We start from the raw sequence: 18,399 nt of genomic DNA on the forward strand, positions 1-18,399 counted from the left end.
AAAAATGGTGGTGTTTTTGTTTTGTTTTGTTTTGTATTTTGTTTTTTCCAAACCTGTTGCCAAGTGAAGGCTAAGGGAAGTGGTCAGTACTGTTTTACTGAATCACAGTAGTTAAAAGTAGCATCAAACTGCATTAATTCTGAAGTGCAGATGCGCCCTAGGCTATGAAAGCTCATGCTACAACTTCTTAGAATCATAGAATCATAGAGTTGGAAGAGACCTTGAGGGCCATCCAGTCCAGCCCCATTCTGCCATGCAGGAAATCTCAATCAAAGCATCTCCATTGACAGATGGCCATCCAGCCTCTGTTTAAAGACCTCCAAAGAAGGAGACTCCACCAAAATCTCTGAGGGAATGTCTTCCACTCTCAGACAGCCCTTACTATCAAGATGTACTTCCTAATGCTAAGGTGGAATCTCTTTTCCTGTAGCTTGCATCCCTTGTTCCATGTTCTAATTTCTGGAGCAGCAGAAAACAAGCTTGCTCTGTCCTCAATGTGTCCCTTCAAATACTTAAATAGGGCTATCATATCGCCTCTTAATCATCTCTGTTCCAGCTCCCTAAGTCTTTCATCATAGGGCATGGTTTCCAGACCCTTCACCATTTTAGTTGCCCTCCTTTGGACACGCTCCTTTTTGTCCTTTTTGAGAAACTGGAGCGTGTCCAAAGGATGGTGACTAAAACGGTGAAGGGTCTGGAAACCATGCCTTATGAGGAACGACTTAGGGAGCTGGGCATGTTTAGCCTGGTCTCAAAGGTGCCACAAGATCCCTTTACATGCCTAAGGGAGGCATTGGGTTGTTGTTGTTGTTGTTGTTGTTGTTCTAAAAGGCCTTTTCTCAATCCCTCCACATTGTGCAAAGGAATCTTGTAGCACCTTTGAGACTAGGTGAGTGAAAGAAGTTGGTGCATCTGTTTTTGTAGATTTAGGTCTATTTCCACCCAATGCATGGAGTGAAGGACCTTCATAAGCAGACTGTATGAATAGCCATAGAAATGCTAAATTGTTTTCCTTATGGGAGAGGCAAAGGCAGAAGGAAGGACGTGCCTAAGGCCAGGGTGGATGGTTGACCATATGACCATAGGAATGATGGAAGGACTTTTGGAGTGTGGTTGGTACAGGGTTGGAACCATTATTATTTATTATTAAACTTTATTTATAAACCAGAACAGATATGCGATAAACTGGCTGAGAGTGAAGCAACTGGGAAAACCATGCCCTTGCCTAAGAACAACCTATGAAATTTATGGGTTGCCGTAAGTCGACAGGCAACTTGAAAACATGTACATGTATGCATGTATAACACTCCAGCCTCATGAGGGCACTCTCAGCTAGTAGTTTAATGCTATTGAAAGTTGCATTTCAATGCTAACTTTTTGTATACGAATGTGGGAAAATCTCAAATAACAAACCACTATTCTTTACCTGAGAGAACACAGCTCTAGGATTCTTTGGGTCCTCCAGTGCAACTCTGTGGTCAATGTCTGCCAGACGTTGATCAAAGAATCATGCTGGAGGACCTCCAGATGCCTAGAGAAGTATTTTCTCTAGGACATTCTAGGTTTTCCAGCACAACTCTATGGTCAACTTCTGGCAGAGTTGAGCTGGAGGATCTAGAGATTCCTAGACAACTTTTTTTTATAATATGAACATTTAACACGTTAATACATACACATATACAAAACACCTCAAAACAAATGCAAAGCACATCAAAACAAATAAGACAACAGAGTCCAGTACCGGTTAGTTCATTCTGACTTATAACTCTCTCTTCCTCTCTTGAATCCATATACTTATATCCATGTTATAATTTGATCAACTTCTTTTCCTTATCATATTGTAGTGAGATTATGTTATATTTCCTCTACATTCATGATTCTAGAGATTGCTAAACAACCTTTTAATCAAAACTGCGAATAATCAAATTTGCAAAAGTCAAAGCTGCAGATGTGGAAGGCCGACTCTATTTTAGCTTTCTCATGTGAATGTGGACTCTCATTCACAGGGTTGCAATAAGTGGGTGTTGGCTTGACGGCATTTAACAACACCAACAGTCTTGTAGCTGCTTGTATTTGCTAGTTGTCCAGATTCCCACTTTGGAAGAAAAGCTCAATAAATTAAATATCGATAAATTCAACAACAAGAACAACAGTTAATAATTGTCAGGATTACAGCATGAAAGTTAGATGCCAAGCTTGCAGAGCACATAGCAGAATCCTAGAGTTAGAAGGGTCCCCCAATGCTCATCTAGTCCAGCCTCCTGCCATGCATGAATACACAACTTCAGCACTCCTGAAAAATGCCCACCTGATCTCTCTATAAAGACCTCCAAAGAAGGAGACCCCAGCACTCTTCCAGGCCGTCCATTCCACTGTCAGACAGCTCTTACAGTCAGAAAGTTCTTCCTTATGTTTAGGTGGAGTTGCTTTTTTTATAACTTGCTAAAAAAGCCAGTGCAATTTTAGGCTGCATCAATTGAAGGGTAATGTCTAGATCAAGGGAAGTAATAGTGTTACTCTTTTCTGCTTTGATCAGACCTCACCTGGAATAATATTGTGTCCAGTTTTGGGCAACACAATTCAAAAAGGGTGTTGAGAAACTGGAGCATGTCCAAAGGAGGGTTTGGAAACCATGAAGCCTTATGAGGAACGACTTAGGGAGCTGGGGATGTTTAGCCTAGAGAAGAGGAGGTCAAGAGGTGATATGATAGCCCTGTTTAAATATTAAGGTGGGAGCAAGCTTGTTTTCTCCTGCTCCAGAGACTAGGACCCAGAGCAATGGATGCAAGCTCCAGGAAAGGAGATTCCACCTCAGCATTAGGAAGAACATCCTGAAAGTGAGAGCTGTTAGACAGTGGAACACACGCCTTCCTTGTTTAATGTTGTACGCTGCCCCGGTTATTCCTTGGAGGTGTGTGATGAACAGGCAGATTTGGGTCAGGCTGGCAGCAGCCAATAGAATGTTGGCTTGTTAGAGGATAAGTAGTCAGTTGCTGACAGTTGAAAGTCATATAGGGTTTGAGTTAAATCCAGATAGGGTTTCACTAAGTCCAGAGATGGACAGTTGTTGTGAGTGTCCCAGTGTGAGACAGGGATGGTTCGGGGTAGAGTCCAAAAGTGAGGGGCTCCCTATGTTTACATGCCCAGACCTCTGAGAGAGGGAGTTGCTGGAGTGGGATAATATCCTGTAGGATTTAGTTAGCCTGGTTGGCTAGGATGGAGATAAGTTTGAGAAGGGAATGTAATGTAAAGATTGTGTGAGTTTTAAATGAAAGTAACCCATTTTCTCTAGAGAGTGTGTTTGTAAAAGAAACCATAACAATAACAAGTGTATGGAACAGCGCAATACATACAACATTTTTAAAACTGTTGTTTACCAGTAAATAAAGTTTTATTTTGTTGTCTAAAAAAGATTCATCTGGAACCTGAATGCTTACCACGCTATTAACAATTCAAAACATGTTTTGGAGTTAAAGTGACAGTCACAAAAAAGTGGCTGGATCACAAATTAATAAGAAAAAATTGTGTTAAAAGTGTTGAATATACTGTAGTGTTAAAAGTAATATCCCCATCTCCCAAAGTCATTCCTCATAGGAAGGATTTCCGCATGGTGTATTAAAAGAAATGGGAGAATCTTGGGAGAGAAAGTGCTTAACTGTGCTTGGCTGAAGAGTCTTTCTCTGAACTTCATCTCATAGTTTTCCTTCTTTTCCTTCTTTTCTCTAGCAGGTAACATGCAGCAAAATGAGAATTATCGGGAGCCTCCCATGGCATCGTGGGAAGGAGCCAAACAAGCCGTGGAAAAACAGGAGTTTGAAAATCAAAGGGAACCAGCCAAACCAAAGGGGAACCAGTCAAAGAACGGAAAGAAGAAGCCCTCTGCTTCTCTGGGCGCTGAGATTGGGGAGCCCCTGGCCTCCGAGGCAAGTCAGGTAAAGTGTCCTGCCTGTGGAAAAATATTCAAATACGAATCACACTTAAACATACACTTCCGAGTCCACACAGGGGAAAAGCCATATACGTGCATGGAGTGTGGAAAGTGCTTCAGTCAGCATGGACACCTACATTCCCATCAAAGGACCCACACTGGGGAGAAAACCTACAAATGCATGGACTGTGGGAAAAGCTTCAGTGACAGCGGAGCTTGCACGAAACATCAAAATACCCACACAAAGGAGAAACCCTACCAGTGCTTGGAGTGCGGGAAGAGCTTCAGTCAGCATGGCCATCTTCATTCGCACCAGAGAATTCACACAAGGGAGAGGCCTTATAAATGCACAGAATGTGGAAAAGGTTTCAGTCAGCGTGGACATCTATACTCTCACCAGAGGATTCATACCAAGGAGAAGCCTTACAAATGCACCGATTGTGGGAAGAGCTTCAGTCAACGTGGCCATCTGTATTCTCACCAGAGAACTCACACCAAGGAGAAACCCTACAAATGCCTGGAATGTGGGAAGAGCTTCAGCCAGAGTGGGCATTTACATTCACATGAAAGAACCCACACAGGTGTGAAACCATATAAATGCATGGAGTGTGGAAAGTGCTTCAGTCAGCGTGGTCATGTGTATGCGCATCAGAGAACCCACACGGGGGAGAAGCCATATAAGTGCATGGAGTGTGGCAAGAGCTTTGGTCAGCGTGGGCATCTTCATTCGCATCAGAAAACCCACACAGGAGAGAAAGCATGTAAACGGGCTGAATGTGGACAATGTTTCAGTGATAGTGGAGCATGTACTAAACATCAACAAACTCCCACATGGGAGAAACCTTTTAAACATATGGAAGGAGGTGCTTCAGTTATGGAAGAATACTGATTAAACTTTTTTTAAAAAAATTATACACAGATACTATACTAACATATGGAAAATATTGTAATATAATAATATTCCAAATGTGGAAAAGAGCTTCAGTCTGATGACAAAATGTATTCCACATTATGAGATCTCCATTGTGAGAAAATACTGAGTGTTGGTAGAATTTGGTTAGAAGCAAAAACTGCTTAGCTTCAGTTTGCATTTTCTGCTTTTGGAGAAACCCCTTTTCTTATGCTTGCTGGCAGTATGACATCTTTCATTTTCCTTACGAGTTCTTCGTGTTTGTTATGGACTCTGCAGGATTACACCAACAGAAGACATTTAAACGACACATTTCAATTTAAAAAAGAATACTAATGTATTTTTCTTCTCAAAATATTAAGTGTCAAATGCCTCATAACCCGATGTCTGCCTGGTCAACAAAAATGGCTTGTATTTAGGAGCATAACTGAGCCCTGGCAGATATTCTCTGGGTGTGTGTTTGTTTTTTCCTGTAGATGTTGCTGGGATTAAACCTTTTCTGTTTGTAGTGGATTTTTGTTAGGTCAGAAAAAAATATGTAATGGAATATGTGCTTTTTCCTAATAGTTAAGGTCATCTTGAATCCTGTCCCCTGAAGTGTTTGCTGCCCCTTCCTAGTCATATGCAGACTCCATGCGCAATCCTGTATTTCCTTCATTTAAGAAGTTGAACAAAATTTAGACCGTGGGCAGACCCCCCTCTCATCTGTCACTTCTCTTCAGGATGATAAGGAACCATTGGTGAGCACTCTTTGGGTTCAGACCATCAACCTGACAGTAGCATCATCTATCTAACCCACATTTTATCAGGTTGTCTGTATTCCTCCCAGGCATAATTTCTTCTGTCTTCATCAAGTTTGGCTCTGTCTTCCTTTCAGAAGACGGAAGCAAAGTAGGTGTTGACCAGTTTTTCCTTTCTCTTTGTGGCTTATGAATGTAGGTCCATTGGTCCAGGTATATCACTCCCCCCCCTCCACGTGCGCCTCTTGATCTGTTCATAGCCATCCCTCTCATGCAAAACCCTAAGTTCATTCCAACTTTTTACTTTTCTCTTACAAATATTGGCTACCACAGGACAACCCTCACATCCAGGAGGGATACGTTTCCAGACTTCACAGATAGTTAAGGTCAAGAATAATAGCAAACCCTACATTTCTTTGGATGTTGACCACAGAGTTGCTCTGGATGTCCTGCAGATGCATAGAGAGGTATTCTCTCTAGGCATCTGGAGGTTCTCCAGCATCACTCTAGTGTCAACTTCCATAACGTAGGATTTGCTGTTATCCACAATTTTCACTTCACCTGGAGGACCTTCAGATGCCTAGAGAGACTTATGTTTTTGGTAAGTGAAAACATAGATACTAGTCCCATTAATCCAGGGGTCATACTGTATTTTGTATTCTTTTTTGCTGATTTCTCCCTCTTCCACTTTTTAAAATGATCCATTTAAAATCCCACTCATGGAAACTTCATAAACCCAAGTGATAATTACCGATGAGAAAATGGGATTGAGCAACTCGTATTGTGCCTCAGATCCTCTGATATGGGGAACCAGTAGTTGTTTTTTCCCCCTGGGTACTCATCCAGGGAGGATCTCTTTAAGTAGCACTATGGGAAAGTGTATCATCAACAAGGTCCCAACAAAATAGATTGCAGGATTTGTGTAACCCTGGTGCCATATATTTCATTGCCATAATCTCTCATTGAAGTGCTTTGTACACAAATGAAGGGGGTTGATTGCGGGTAGTTCCTGTTTCCTTTAAAGGGGATGGACTCCCTATTGCCTGGATTCTGGGCCTTGGGCCACATGTGACCCTCAGAACCATTTAGGGCCCCCAGGGATAAAAGATTCTTTTGAATATTTCCCCCCAAAAACATCCCCGAATACACTCCAGGAGGGACATTTGCCACATTTTAATGCCAGGAAAGGCCTTTTAAAATTAAAAGTGAACAGAGAGTGATTTCTTGTCCCTTCCTGTTGTTAAAAGCAGGCCTCTCATAGATCGTCAAAAAACATGTCCTCCTGCTTCTAAATGGTGTTTGTGGGCAAATACATTTCTGAAGAGGAGTATGGTCATTCTCCTCTAATGCAGGCCCCTTGTCTTCACAAAGCTGCCCACGCAAAGCATTCCCTCTATAGAATCAGAGTTGGAAGGGACCACAAGGGCCATCCAGTCCAACCCCCCTGCCATAATATGTAGTATCTTTTATTGGTAGGGAAGGGAAGCGTATAGTTTTCAAGTCTTTATTCTTTGTCTGTTGAAAAATAATAAATACATTCATATATATATTGATATCCTGCCCTTTATCGTCTCAAGGGAGCTGAGGGTGATGTAAAAGTCAAAGGGACTTAAACGCCAAGGAAACAAATTTAGAATTGAAAACGGTAAAACAATTACAGTGGGGCCTCTAGGTACTCCTGTGAAACTCTGTGGTCGACATCAGGTGGGCGCTGACCATAGAATCATGCTGGAGGACCTACACATGTCTAAGAGAAGTGTTTCCTCTAGGAATCTCTAGGACCTCCAGCATGACTCTATAATCAACATCTGGCAGAGTTGCACTGGAAGACCTAGAGTTTTCTAGAGATAACGTCTTAATCAAACAGGTTAGGAACATCTCAAATGCTGTAACAAGGTTAAAATGGCAAAAGACTCCAACTACTTTTGTGCCGTTCCAGTTTGCAGGTTTTTAAGCATAACCTAAAGATGAATCATAGAGTTGGAAGAGACCCCAAGGGCCATCCAGTCCAACCCCATTCTGCCGTGCAGGAACTCTCAATCAAAGCATCCCCAACAGATGGCCATCCAGACTCTGCTTAAACACCTCCACTACTCGCTGAGGAAGGAGTGTGTTCCACTGTCGAAAAGTCCTTACTGTCCGGAAGTTCCTCCAAATGTTGAGTTGGAATCTTTTCCTGCAGCTTGCATCCACTGCTCTGGGTCCTAGTCTCTGGAGCAGCAGAAAACAAGTTTGCTCCATCCTCAATCTATGACATCCCTTTAAATATTTAAACTGGACTATCATATCACTGGTTTAGATCAAGAGAAGTCATATTGCCACTCTATTCTGCTTTGGTCAGACCTCATGTGGAATATTGTGTCCAGTACTGGCTAAAATTCAAGAAGGATGCATGTGAACAATCTGGAATGTGTCCAGAGGAAGGCAACCAAAATGGTGGAAGGTCTGGAAACAATGAAGCCCTCTGAGGAGTGGCATAGGGATCTGGGCATGTTTAACAGAGAAGGTCAAGGGGAGATACAATAGCCCTGATTAAATATTTGAAGGGATGTCATGTTGAGAGTTCAAGTTACATTGAAGAAGAACTTCCTGGTGGTAAGAAAGCTGTTTGAGAGTGGAAGATGCTCCCTTGGAAGGGTGGACTCTTGTTCTTGGGAGTTTTTAAACAGAGGCTGATTGTTTTTGTCACAGGGGAGGGATTTGATGATGTCTCCCTGCATGCAGATTTGGGAGGGGGTGGCCTTTGTAGGTCTCTTCAAACTCAATGATTCTAAGATTTGTGAGAACAGCTGGATGACATTTCCAGTATATAATTTTTAAAATAATAAAATAATAATAATAGGCTTATTTATATACGCCCAATCACTGGGAAATCCAGCAGTTACAACAGAGGAGATAATAAACGGTTCCCTGCCCGCAGCTTACAATCTAAAAAGATGCGACACAAAAGGAGAAGGAAATGTGGGGAGAGGGGATAAGGCCAGCATTCTTCTCTCCCTCGGAGGCTGGACCAAGGCAGATGGACCGGGGGAGGGCCTCTTCTTCAGACCTGGTGAAGCTGGCCAGCCTGTTCTCTCCCATACAAAGGCCGAAAAGATGACAGCCTCTTTCTTCAGGCTAGCCCTGATGGACCTGGGAATACCGAAGGGAAACCAAACACGCACACAAGCAGATTACATTATGGTGAGTATAACCTTTATCACAATGATGTTATCACACTATGCTCTTAAAGAGCTAATCCAGTGTGACTCTCTAGCAGCCTCTGTTGCATGCTGGGATTGGCAGTTTTAATGAGGGTAGTTAGAATTCGCAGGCAGAGAAGTTCAGCTCCTTAAAACTACCAATCCAGCATGCAACAGGAGGCTGCTAGAGGAGTCAACTGGAATAGTAGCTCTTTAAGAGGCATAGTGTGATAAACAAATACTGAAGCTCTGCCTTATCTTGGGCTGCATCAGCACTCAGAAAAACTAGCTGCCATGGCTCCATTCTACAGAATCCTGGGATTTGTAGTTTTGTTGAGGTGCCAGCGCTCGGCAGAGAACACTGAAGACCTTGCAAAACTACAGTTCCCAAGATTTCGTTGGATGGAGCTAACACCTTAGAGTGGTGTCAAAATGCACAGTTTCTACAGTGTAGATGACCCTCACCAACCTTAGCAACCCATTATTTCCTGTCGGTGCTTCACCCATTTGACAACAATATTCTTGCTGCTATCAAAGACTTTCAGCCGGCATCCATAGTTTTTTGTGGGTTTCTCAGGCTATGTGGCCATGTTCTAGAAAAGTTAATCCCTGATGTTTGCCAGCATCTGTGGCTGGCATCGTCAGAGAATGAAGAATCTCTGGACTATCTTTGCTGCTGTTGTCATGTAACAGAGAGAGCAATCCATATTTCCTCTCAGTTTCTTATCCGTATTTCCCAACAAGAATATTTCAGGGGACATACAAATTCGACGTCTTTTGTTAGCCTTATAATCTTACACCTATAACCTTTGCCACTACAAGTCACCACCTCCTTAACTTAACATCCCCAACATTGATTGAAACTTTCTAGCCTAGCAATCCACCTCTCTCTCCTAAACTGGTATTTACAATATGCAGCTTCTGCTCCAGACTTTGCAGGAATCCAGACACCCGGAGCGATGCCAGGCCCCTGTCTGCACACACATCCCACTTGGTTATGTCCTCACTGATGCGCTGGCATTAATCCCTCCTCTGAGGTCACAAAAAGACACCCAGCCATCTCTGATCAATGCTTGGCACCAAATTCCTACCTTCGAGGTATTGACTTGTGCAAGGTTCCAGGTGAACACATGTGTAGACAGCTACTGGCATTGTTCTCTCTTCCTCCTGATGATCTTTTAAAAGACCATGAGGTGGCATTCTTAAACTTGCATTGGAAGCAATTAGTACCCACTAAGGTGATAAGCATGCTTCTATTCCTTCATCCAATCATTGAGAAAGGTGTTGAATACACTGGGCCTGGGTCAGAGAGATTTTGGAGACCTAATGAGACTAAATGCATTGAAAGAACCCCAGACAGAGGCAGCGGTGAGGAGGACCTGGTTCGATTCTTCCTTGGGCATAAAAAAACACCCACTGGGCTAGTGACACTCTTCAGCCTCAAGGGAAGGTAAGGCAAACCCACTCTGAACAAATCTTCCAAGAAAAATTTGGGCAAATCACATTCTCTCAGCCTCAGAGGATGGCAAATTCAAAACCCTCTCCGAATAAGGTTGCCATAAGTCCCAAATGATTGATGCAGACTAAGATGTGAAGGGTTGGAAAGTACTAGGGGAAAAAAGTTTGTTCGTGTTTTTCCTGAATCATGTAGAATAAAAATATTCCATAATTGATTTTCTTTGTTTTTTCAATACCCCTCCCCAGTTTTTCCCCATTTCCCCAAGATTTGCCCACAGATGACAGAAAAGAAGCTTGTGTGTTGTGAAGAATCATAGAGTTGAAGAGACACACAAGGGCCATCCAGTCCAACCATTCTGCCATGCAGGAAAATCTCAAAAACATACTACAGACAGATGGCCATCCAGCTTTGCTTAAAGACCTCAGGAAGGAAGATTTCACTACACTCCAATGGAGTGTGTCCACTGTTGAAACAGCTCTTACTTCAGGAAGTTCCTCCTAATGTTGAGCTGGAATCGCTTTCCTGGAGCTTGCTTCCTTATTCTGTGTTCTGTTCTCTGGAGCAGCAGAAAACAAGCTTGTTCCCTCCTAAATATGACATCCCTTCCAAATATTTAAACAAGGCTACCATATCACTCTTAAACTTCTCTTCTCAGGCTAAAACATCCCCAACTCCCTAAGTCGTTCCTCGTAGGGCATGGTTTCCAGACATTTAGTTGCCCCCTTGGACACGCTCGTTTCTCAATGGCCTTTTTGAATTGTGGTGCCCGAAACTGGACACAATATTCCAAGATGGGGCCTGACCAAAGCAAAAATAGAGTGGCACTATACTTCCATGATCTGGACACTATAATTCTATTGAACGCAAACTGAAATCACATTGGCCTTTTTAAGCGCCCCATCGCACTGTTGATACATTTTCAACTGTGGTCAACTAGGATTCAAGATCCCTTTCAAAGTATAAGTCTCCCTAAGGCAGTGTCCCCCGTCTATATCATGCATTCATCTTTCAACCCAAAGTGCAGTAACTTACATTTCACTGTGATGAAATATTAGTTTTGGCCCAGCTTTCTATCTATTGAGGTCATTTTGAATTTTGATCCACTACTCTTCTAATTTGGTGCATCTGCAAATTTGCCAAGTATGCCCTCTATTCTTCACCCAAGCACTGATAAAGATGTTGAATAGCCTGGACCAGACAGAACCCACTGGTCACTTCTCTCCAGATGAAGAAGAGAGCCATGGTGAGCAACTTTTAGCGTAGTTGTGTCTGTATAGAAACTTTGACTGAGCAAAGAGAAGATTCTGAGAACCAAGAAGATTTGTAGTTGGACTAACCTTTGATCCCTGTTTGTTCTGCCCTTTTACCTGATCTGAACCGACATCCAGAGCGCACATTCCACCGCAAAGAAAAACCCTGAGAAGGAAGCTCCACAGTCATTTGCTGTCTTCAATTTCAACTTTCACAACTTCACCTGTGAGAAAGAACAAAGGAACGGAAAGTGTTTCATTCCATTTCTGTCCCGAGTTACAGATCCCTTTCAGACATAAAAGACAGCTTCCTTAAAAGAACAGCTTTTATTGCAGGTAAGAAAATCATAGAAGACAAAGTAGCGACTTCCTTGTCGAGACTGAAGTAAACAATGAATACATTTTTACAATAGTGTATTAAAACTCTACGCTATCAATCTATATGAAATAAATTGCTAAGTTTTCCTGAGAATTGTCTTAATAGGAGGGATTCAATTAAAGTCCATTGTCCAGCATTTTGGTTGGCCCTGGGAAAACAGATTTCCCCTGCATATCTAAACAACACGTAATATGATTGAAAAACACAGCAACACAAAGCACATCCACACTCTCTATATAACTATCTCTCTAATACATCATCAATATAATCTTCCAAACCAATTACAACCAGAATTCAAGCCGATGTGGAAATAGTATAAAGCCTGAGGAGGATGAATTTATACATCTTAAAATGATTTATTCTGAAGAGGAGCCAGGAGCGAAGGTGTGAGCAGCTAAGACGACCGCCTGAAAAGCAAACCTAAAACGCTAAAAAAATCTTCTCCTAAGAAAAAAACACTTAGTAACTGAAAAAAAAACAAATAAAATAATTGGAAAGGAAGAGAGCAGAAATGGATAAGTTTAATTAAAGTATTAAAGGAAGGAAGAGAAAAAAAAACAGCAATCTTACATACAGGCATTGCGGCAGAGTTTGTCAGCCGAGCGACATTGGATTGCTGGTAGATGTCAAAAGCCAAAAGAAAATAAAACCAACAAACAGTGATAAACTGGGGGAGAGAGTCATAAAACGACACCCTCGAAAAGGTTAGATCGTTGCAAAAATAATTCCAAGAAAGCTTGGAATTTAATAAAGAAATGAAGAAAACAACGGCTATGGAAGGAGGTGGGGAAAAATGGAGCTACCAAACAAAGAGAAGTCAGGAACAGAGTCAAAAACAAAAAGAAAAAAGATAGGGTTAAAAAAAAACGCTCAAATGAAAACAAAACAAGGCTTGAAACTAGAACAGTTAAATCAAAAAAATGCCTTTTAACAGAAAACATAAACAAGACAATTATGGGTGAAAAAAACAAATCTTTTCAGAACTCTTACAAAAAAAATGAAACAAGTGGATAAAAAAAATCCAATTAATACAAATCAACAGAAAAAAATCAACAAAAAATAAACTTGAACATTCAACAGATTGGATCACTGGAAAGAAAATTATGGCTTGCAGGATCGTAACAGAAGGAATAATATCCCATTCACTCCTAGTGCCAAAGAAAACATCAGACATAAAAACAGAAATCCTTAAAGGCTACAAAGCATGTCACCAGATGACTTGGCAGAGGAGGAATGGAACGACTACACAGAGCATCAAACAAAAAAGGGCTTGAACCCAAGAGAGTAATCATGAAAATAACAAGTTTTTAACAAAAAGATCAGTTAATGAAAGAAAATCAGGAAACTCCAGGAGGACTGAAAATATGAACCACCACAATTGAAATTTACAATGATTTATGTCCAGAATATTAGTTAGAAAAGCATTAAAGCCTTGTAATTGCAGTTCCAAAAAAAAAAAAAAAAAAAATGGAATAAGATACAGTTGGGGCTATCGTATTTTGAAAATTTCAATCGAAAGGAAAAGAGCACAAGATTTCTCCATGGAGCAAGGATGCAGCTGTGACAATTGATTGGACAAGAAGAAGGAGAAGAGACACAAGGGTTCACTGAGGAGCCAAGAAGGATAGAAAAACAAGGACAAACGTTGAACTTTTTGCTATTCATAATTTTCTCAGGATAACAAAAATAAGGATACAACATAAAAGGAAAGACTGGGGTTTAAATTAAAAGGAAAAGATTGAATCATTAATGAAAAAAAACAAAAGCGATATTTTTTTATCAGGAAAAATGACCACAAGCAAAATCAGGATCAGGAATTGAAGATGAACTGGGTTGCACATATGAAAAAGCATATGTACTTCTAAAGCAAGAAGAGTAGCAACCTTATATAATACAAGAAATTGGGTTTTGATATACTAAAAAGTTAAGTCAGATGAAAAGGAAGATTGTATGGTTCAAGGAAACGACGGGGGGAGAAAAATATTTGTTGTAAAGTGTAGCTCCAAATGAAAAAAGGGATTTATGAAAAATATTAAGGAAATGGAGATAGCAGGGAGATTATACAATAGGCAAGGAGATTCAATAGGTAATGGATAAGGTTAAAGATAAATCAGATCCAACAATAAGGACAACTAATAAGACACTTGAACAAGATAATGAATAAGAAAGAATTAAAAGATGTATGGAGATTGATTAAAGAGATGAAAAGAACTATACTTACTATTCACGGTTCATAAAAAATTATTCTAGAATAGATCTCATTTTGTATCACAAATATGAGTCAAGGGTATAAATATGAAATAGAAGGAATAAAAGTACAGATCACAGAATAGTAAACATGGATTTCATAATTAAAAAAAGATTATAGAAAGCAAAAAGAATGGAGTATAACACTACATATTAAAAAAAAGAAAATATGATAAAATAGAAGGAAGAATGGCAGATCTAGGGAATATTAATAATAAAGAGATTCACAAGCTTATTTATGGGATACAAGAAAGCAGTGGCAAAGGAATTGTATTAGGAAAATGCAAGGTAGAGACAAAAGGAAGAGAGAAAATTAAACTGGAACGGAAAAATTGAAAAATTAATACTGTAAGGATTATATAAAGAATAGAAATAAAAAATATATATATGAAATTGCAAGCGAAAAAAGGAATTAGAGAAGATAGAAATAGATCAGATCCAGAAAAATTGATATATTTACGGAGGGAGTTTTTTGAATAGAGTAACAAAAATTCAAATTTAGCAAGATTAACACAAAAAAAAGAAAGAAAAAATCTGATAGGGGTTATAAAGGATAAAACAGGGAAAAATGTATGCTGATGAAAGAAAAGATAAGGATATTTGAAGAATACTACAAAGATTATATACAGCAGGGGATAGTTCAATTGACAAAATTGAGAACATATATAGAGAAAAATTGGAGAACAAAATAGAAAAGAGGATAAAGAAATAATGGACACAACCAGTTTCGAAAAAAGAAATTGAAGAAGTGATCAAGTAATTAAAAGGAGGGAAATCACCAGGAATGGATGGATTGGACCAGAATATTAAAACTTTTAAAAAAGGTTTTAAACCTAAATTAGAAGTGTTATCATAAAATTTTCCATGGAGAAAGGATCCCACCACACTGGGACTCCTCAATGATCATCTGATCCAAACACCAGATAAAAACTTGTTGACCCAGGTTCATATAGACCTATATCCCTTACAATCAGGATGCTAAACATATTAACAGCCATAATGGCAAAAAGAATAAAATAGTTTATATATAATATATTCAAAATGATCAATGTGGATTTGTGCGGAAGAACAAATGTCAAATTTAATAGGAAGGAGTACTGAAATAAAATAAAAGAGAATAGAGAAAAGAAAAGCAGAAGCGGAATAATGGCATTAGATATTTTAAACTTTGATTGTGTGAATGGCCAGCATTAAAAATAACGTTAAAGAAATTAGGTATGGGAGAAAAGTTTAGGGATTGATAGATCAGTTTATTTACAATACATCCGAGTAGTCAACAATAAATGATGGAATAACAGAACAAATTTCAATTTCTCGAGGACAAGGCAAGGATGCCCTCTTTCCCTGGTTTTATGTGCAATCTTAGGCAAATGTATTAGGGAGGATGAAAATCTGGAAGGAATTGGGTAGAAATTGAATAAGATAAGTTTATTTGCAGATGACACTCTATTCAACATTACGAGACTCCTTGGAAAAATGAATAATGTAGAAAACCATTTAAAGAGTTTGGACAAATGACAGACTAAGAGTCAATTGGAATAAATCGGAGCTAATGTTGTTCAATTATCCAAAAAATGGAAAACAGGATTTGTAAAAGGATGGAAAGATAGATACAGTGGTACCTCAGGATACGAAAACCCAGGTTACGAAATTTCCGGGATACGAAAAAATCCCATAGGAAATAATTGTTCCGGGTTACGAATGTTTTTTCGGGTTACGAAAAAATTTTTGGTGCTTTCGGCGCTATTTCACACGGAATCGCGGCTTTTTCCCCATTAGCGCCTATGGGTTTTCGGCTTGCGAAGCTTTTCGGGTTACGAAAGCGGCCGCGGAACGAATTAATTTTCGTAACCCGAGGAAGCACTGTAAAGGTAAAAGACACAATTAAATTAGTAGGATAAAAATTACAAAAATCTACACAAAGTAGGATCAGAACTATAAAATTAACGAATAAAATTAAAAGGAAATGAGAAGAATATAAACATATAAAATTCATGGTTCGGTAGAATCGCATTAATAAAAATGAAAATTCTGCCTAAGATTAATTTTTTTGTTTAGGATGCTGCCAATACAAATATCAGTTGAAATTAAAAATTGGCAAAGTATAGTGAATAACTATTGTAATGGGAATAAAAAGCAAGGATTAATAAAAGAATATTGGTATAAACCCCAAAAAGAAGGAGTTTGGGTCTCCCAATTTAAAACTGTACTATAAGCAAACCAAATAAGATTATTATAGTTGAATCATAGAGAAAGGGGAATTAGAATCAGTAGAGATGGGAACAACAGGAATAGAGGAAAAATTGGAAAATATATATTTTAACAAATTTACTATGAAAGAATGAAGGAAATAGAAAACCCTTTTTAAAGATATATTAGAAATTTGGGGAGAAAAATTAAGAAAAACTAATGCCAGCTATCTCACCTTTAACACTAGTTATAATGCTAAAAAAAATTCCAGTAAATTTAAGGAAGAAGTAGGGAAATTGGGTAAAAGGTCAAGAAAATAGTAGGATAAAAGAATGGATGAAGACTATGAAGGGAGAAAGGGAAAAAAGGAGAATTGACAAGGATCAAATTAACTTGGTATAATTGTATTCCAATTGGAACAATGGACAAAGAATATGAGAAAATATTGGAGAGATTAAGAATATACAAAATTTGAACATTTGATCAGGCAAAGAGATAGTTATAGAGGCAAATGAAACTTGAAAGGTCACAGAGTGAAATATAAATTATATTTAAATATAATGAAAGAAAGAAAGATTATCTAGGACAACGTGGGGAGACTTAGCACAAAAAATAAACGTCCCGAATGGGGGAAAATTTGGATCAACGCCATTTAAAATTTTATTCTTATGAATAAGGAGAATTATAAAATAATTTGGAAATGGTATTTAACGCCTGTAAGGTTAAGTCTATAAATATTTATTTCAAGGTTATGTTGGAGAGGGTTCAAGAGATAGGCACTATATGCAGATGTGGTAGGTTGTAAAACTAAGGAAATTTTGGCAAATGGTTTTGAAGAGATAAAAGAAATAACAAAAATTGATTTAGAATTTGTCCAAAGATAGCTTTATTACTTTATATGATAAACTAACTGCACCCAAGTTATAGAGATCTAATACAAATTTTTACAGCGGCGAGATTAATGATAGCAAAAAAGTGGAAAACCAGGAGATTTAACAATACAAAGATTGGTTATAGAGATATGGCAAATAGCAATTAATGATAGTTAACTAGTGAAATTACGTTTAGAGAGGAATAATCAAGAGAATGATTTCTAAGCATATGGAAAACATTGTACAAAAAAAGTTTTAGGAAAAGAAGAGGTGTTTTACCACCAGGGACGACTACCATTCGGGAAAGGTAGAGTAATAAGAAGATATGGGCTCCGGTGATGGGGAGCACTTGGGGGATGGAAGGGGGGCATTATGAAAAATATATGCTGAAAAGAATATGAATTAAAGTTGATCAAGAGTAAAGAATGGAATATAAGAGGATATATTATAGTATGGGGAATTCATGTAAAGTTTTTTTATTATTATTGTAGTCGTGATTTCTCTTTTGTTTTCAATTATTATAATAACCATTTTGAATTTCATTATACCCAATAATTAAAATATTATTTAAGATATATTTCTGTACTCGTCTGCGCGAATCTACAGTTTGCCCCTCTATACCCATTTTTTTCTACACTTCAAGCTACATGGTTTGAAAATGTTTTTTAAACAAAGAAATTTCAAATATCAAGCCTTGATTTTCCATTTTTATAAGGTGTACCGTTTTGCTATGTCATTATATTTAATGGGACTTAAGCATCCAGGGATTTTGTTTTATCCACAGGGGAACTTGGACCAACCCCACGGATAACCAAGGCCCTGGTGTGTGTGTGTGTGTGTGTAATAAAACACACTATAAAATACATCTGGCTTTTTTTTTTATGTTATAAAATATTAGTTTAATCTTGCTTTAAATTACAGGAAGCTGCCTTACTGAGAAAACCACATCATCATCAGACTAGACTAGAACTCGAAGACCATGATTTGAATCCCAACTCAGCCATGGGAAGCCTCTGGGCTTATCCCACCTTTCTCCCAAGATGGGATGCAAGGCTTTGGGGTGTTTGTGGGCAATCTTTCTTCTTCTTCACAAAATCCCAAACGTCAGTAATGCAGGTGAATTCAAGCGCAATTCTTGCTATCCTGGCATTCATTTTAATACCATCGACAAGACTACTCGGCAGAAAGTTTGTAGATTTATCTCATATAAATCTTGTATGAGTGGGCCGATTTTTGGTTCAC

The 18,399-nt window shown here is 38.9% G+C and overlaps 2 protein-coding genes across 2 annotated transcripts in view; one reads left to right on the plus strand and one right to left on the minus strand.

Annotated features, from left to right (window-relative positions):
- Positions 1-3,702: 3,702 nt before the first annotated feature.
- LOC121923019 (zinc finger protein 239-like) lies at positions 3,703-5,351 on the plus strand. The gene has a single exon (XM_042453115.1). The coding sequence runs from the start codon at positions 3,735-3,737 to the stop codon at positions 4,815-4,817; it is 1,083 nt and encodes a 360-aa protein (XP_042309049.1). The 5' UTR covers positions 3,703-3,734; the 3' UTR covers positions 4,818-5,351.
- A 6,302-nt stretch (positions 5,352-11,653) lies between these two features.
- LOC121923010 (zinc finger protein 664-like) overlaps positions 11,654-18,399 on the minus strand; it is a 49,008-nt gene continuing 42,262 nt past the window's right edge. Inside the window, exon 5 of the transcript XR_006102271.1 lies at positions 11,654-11,693. The gene's annotated coding sequence lies outside the window, so the exon portion shown is untranslated. The remainder of the gene's footprint in view (positions 11,694-18,399) is intronic.

The sequence above is a fragment of the Sceloporus undulatus genome, chromosome 2 (genome assembly GCF_019175285.1).
Source record: "Sceloporus undulatus isolate JIND9_A2432 ecotype Alabama chromosome 2, SceUnd_v1.1, whole genome shotgun sequence".
In the NCBI taxonomy this organism is placed as follows: domain Eukaryota; kingdom Metazoa; phylum Chordata; class Lepidosauria; order Squamata; family Phrynosomatidae; genus Sceloporus; species Sceloporus undulatus.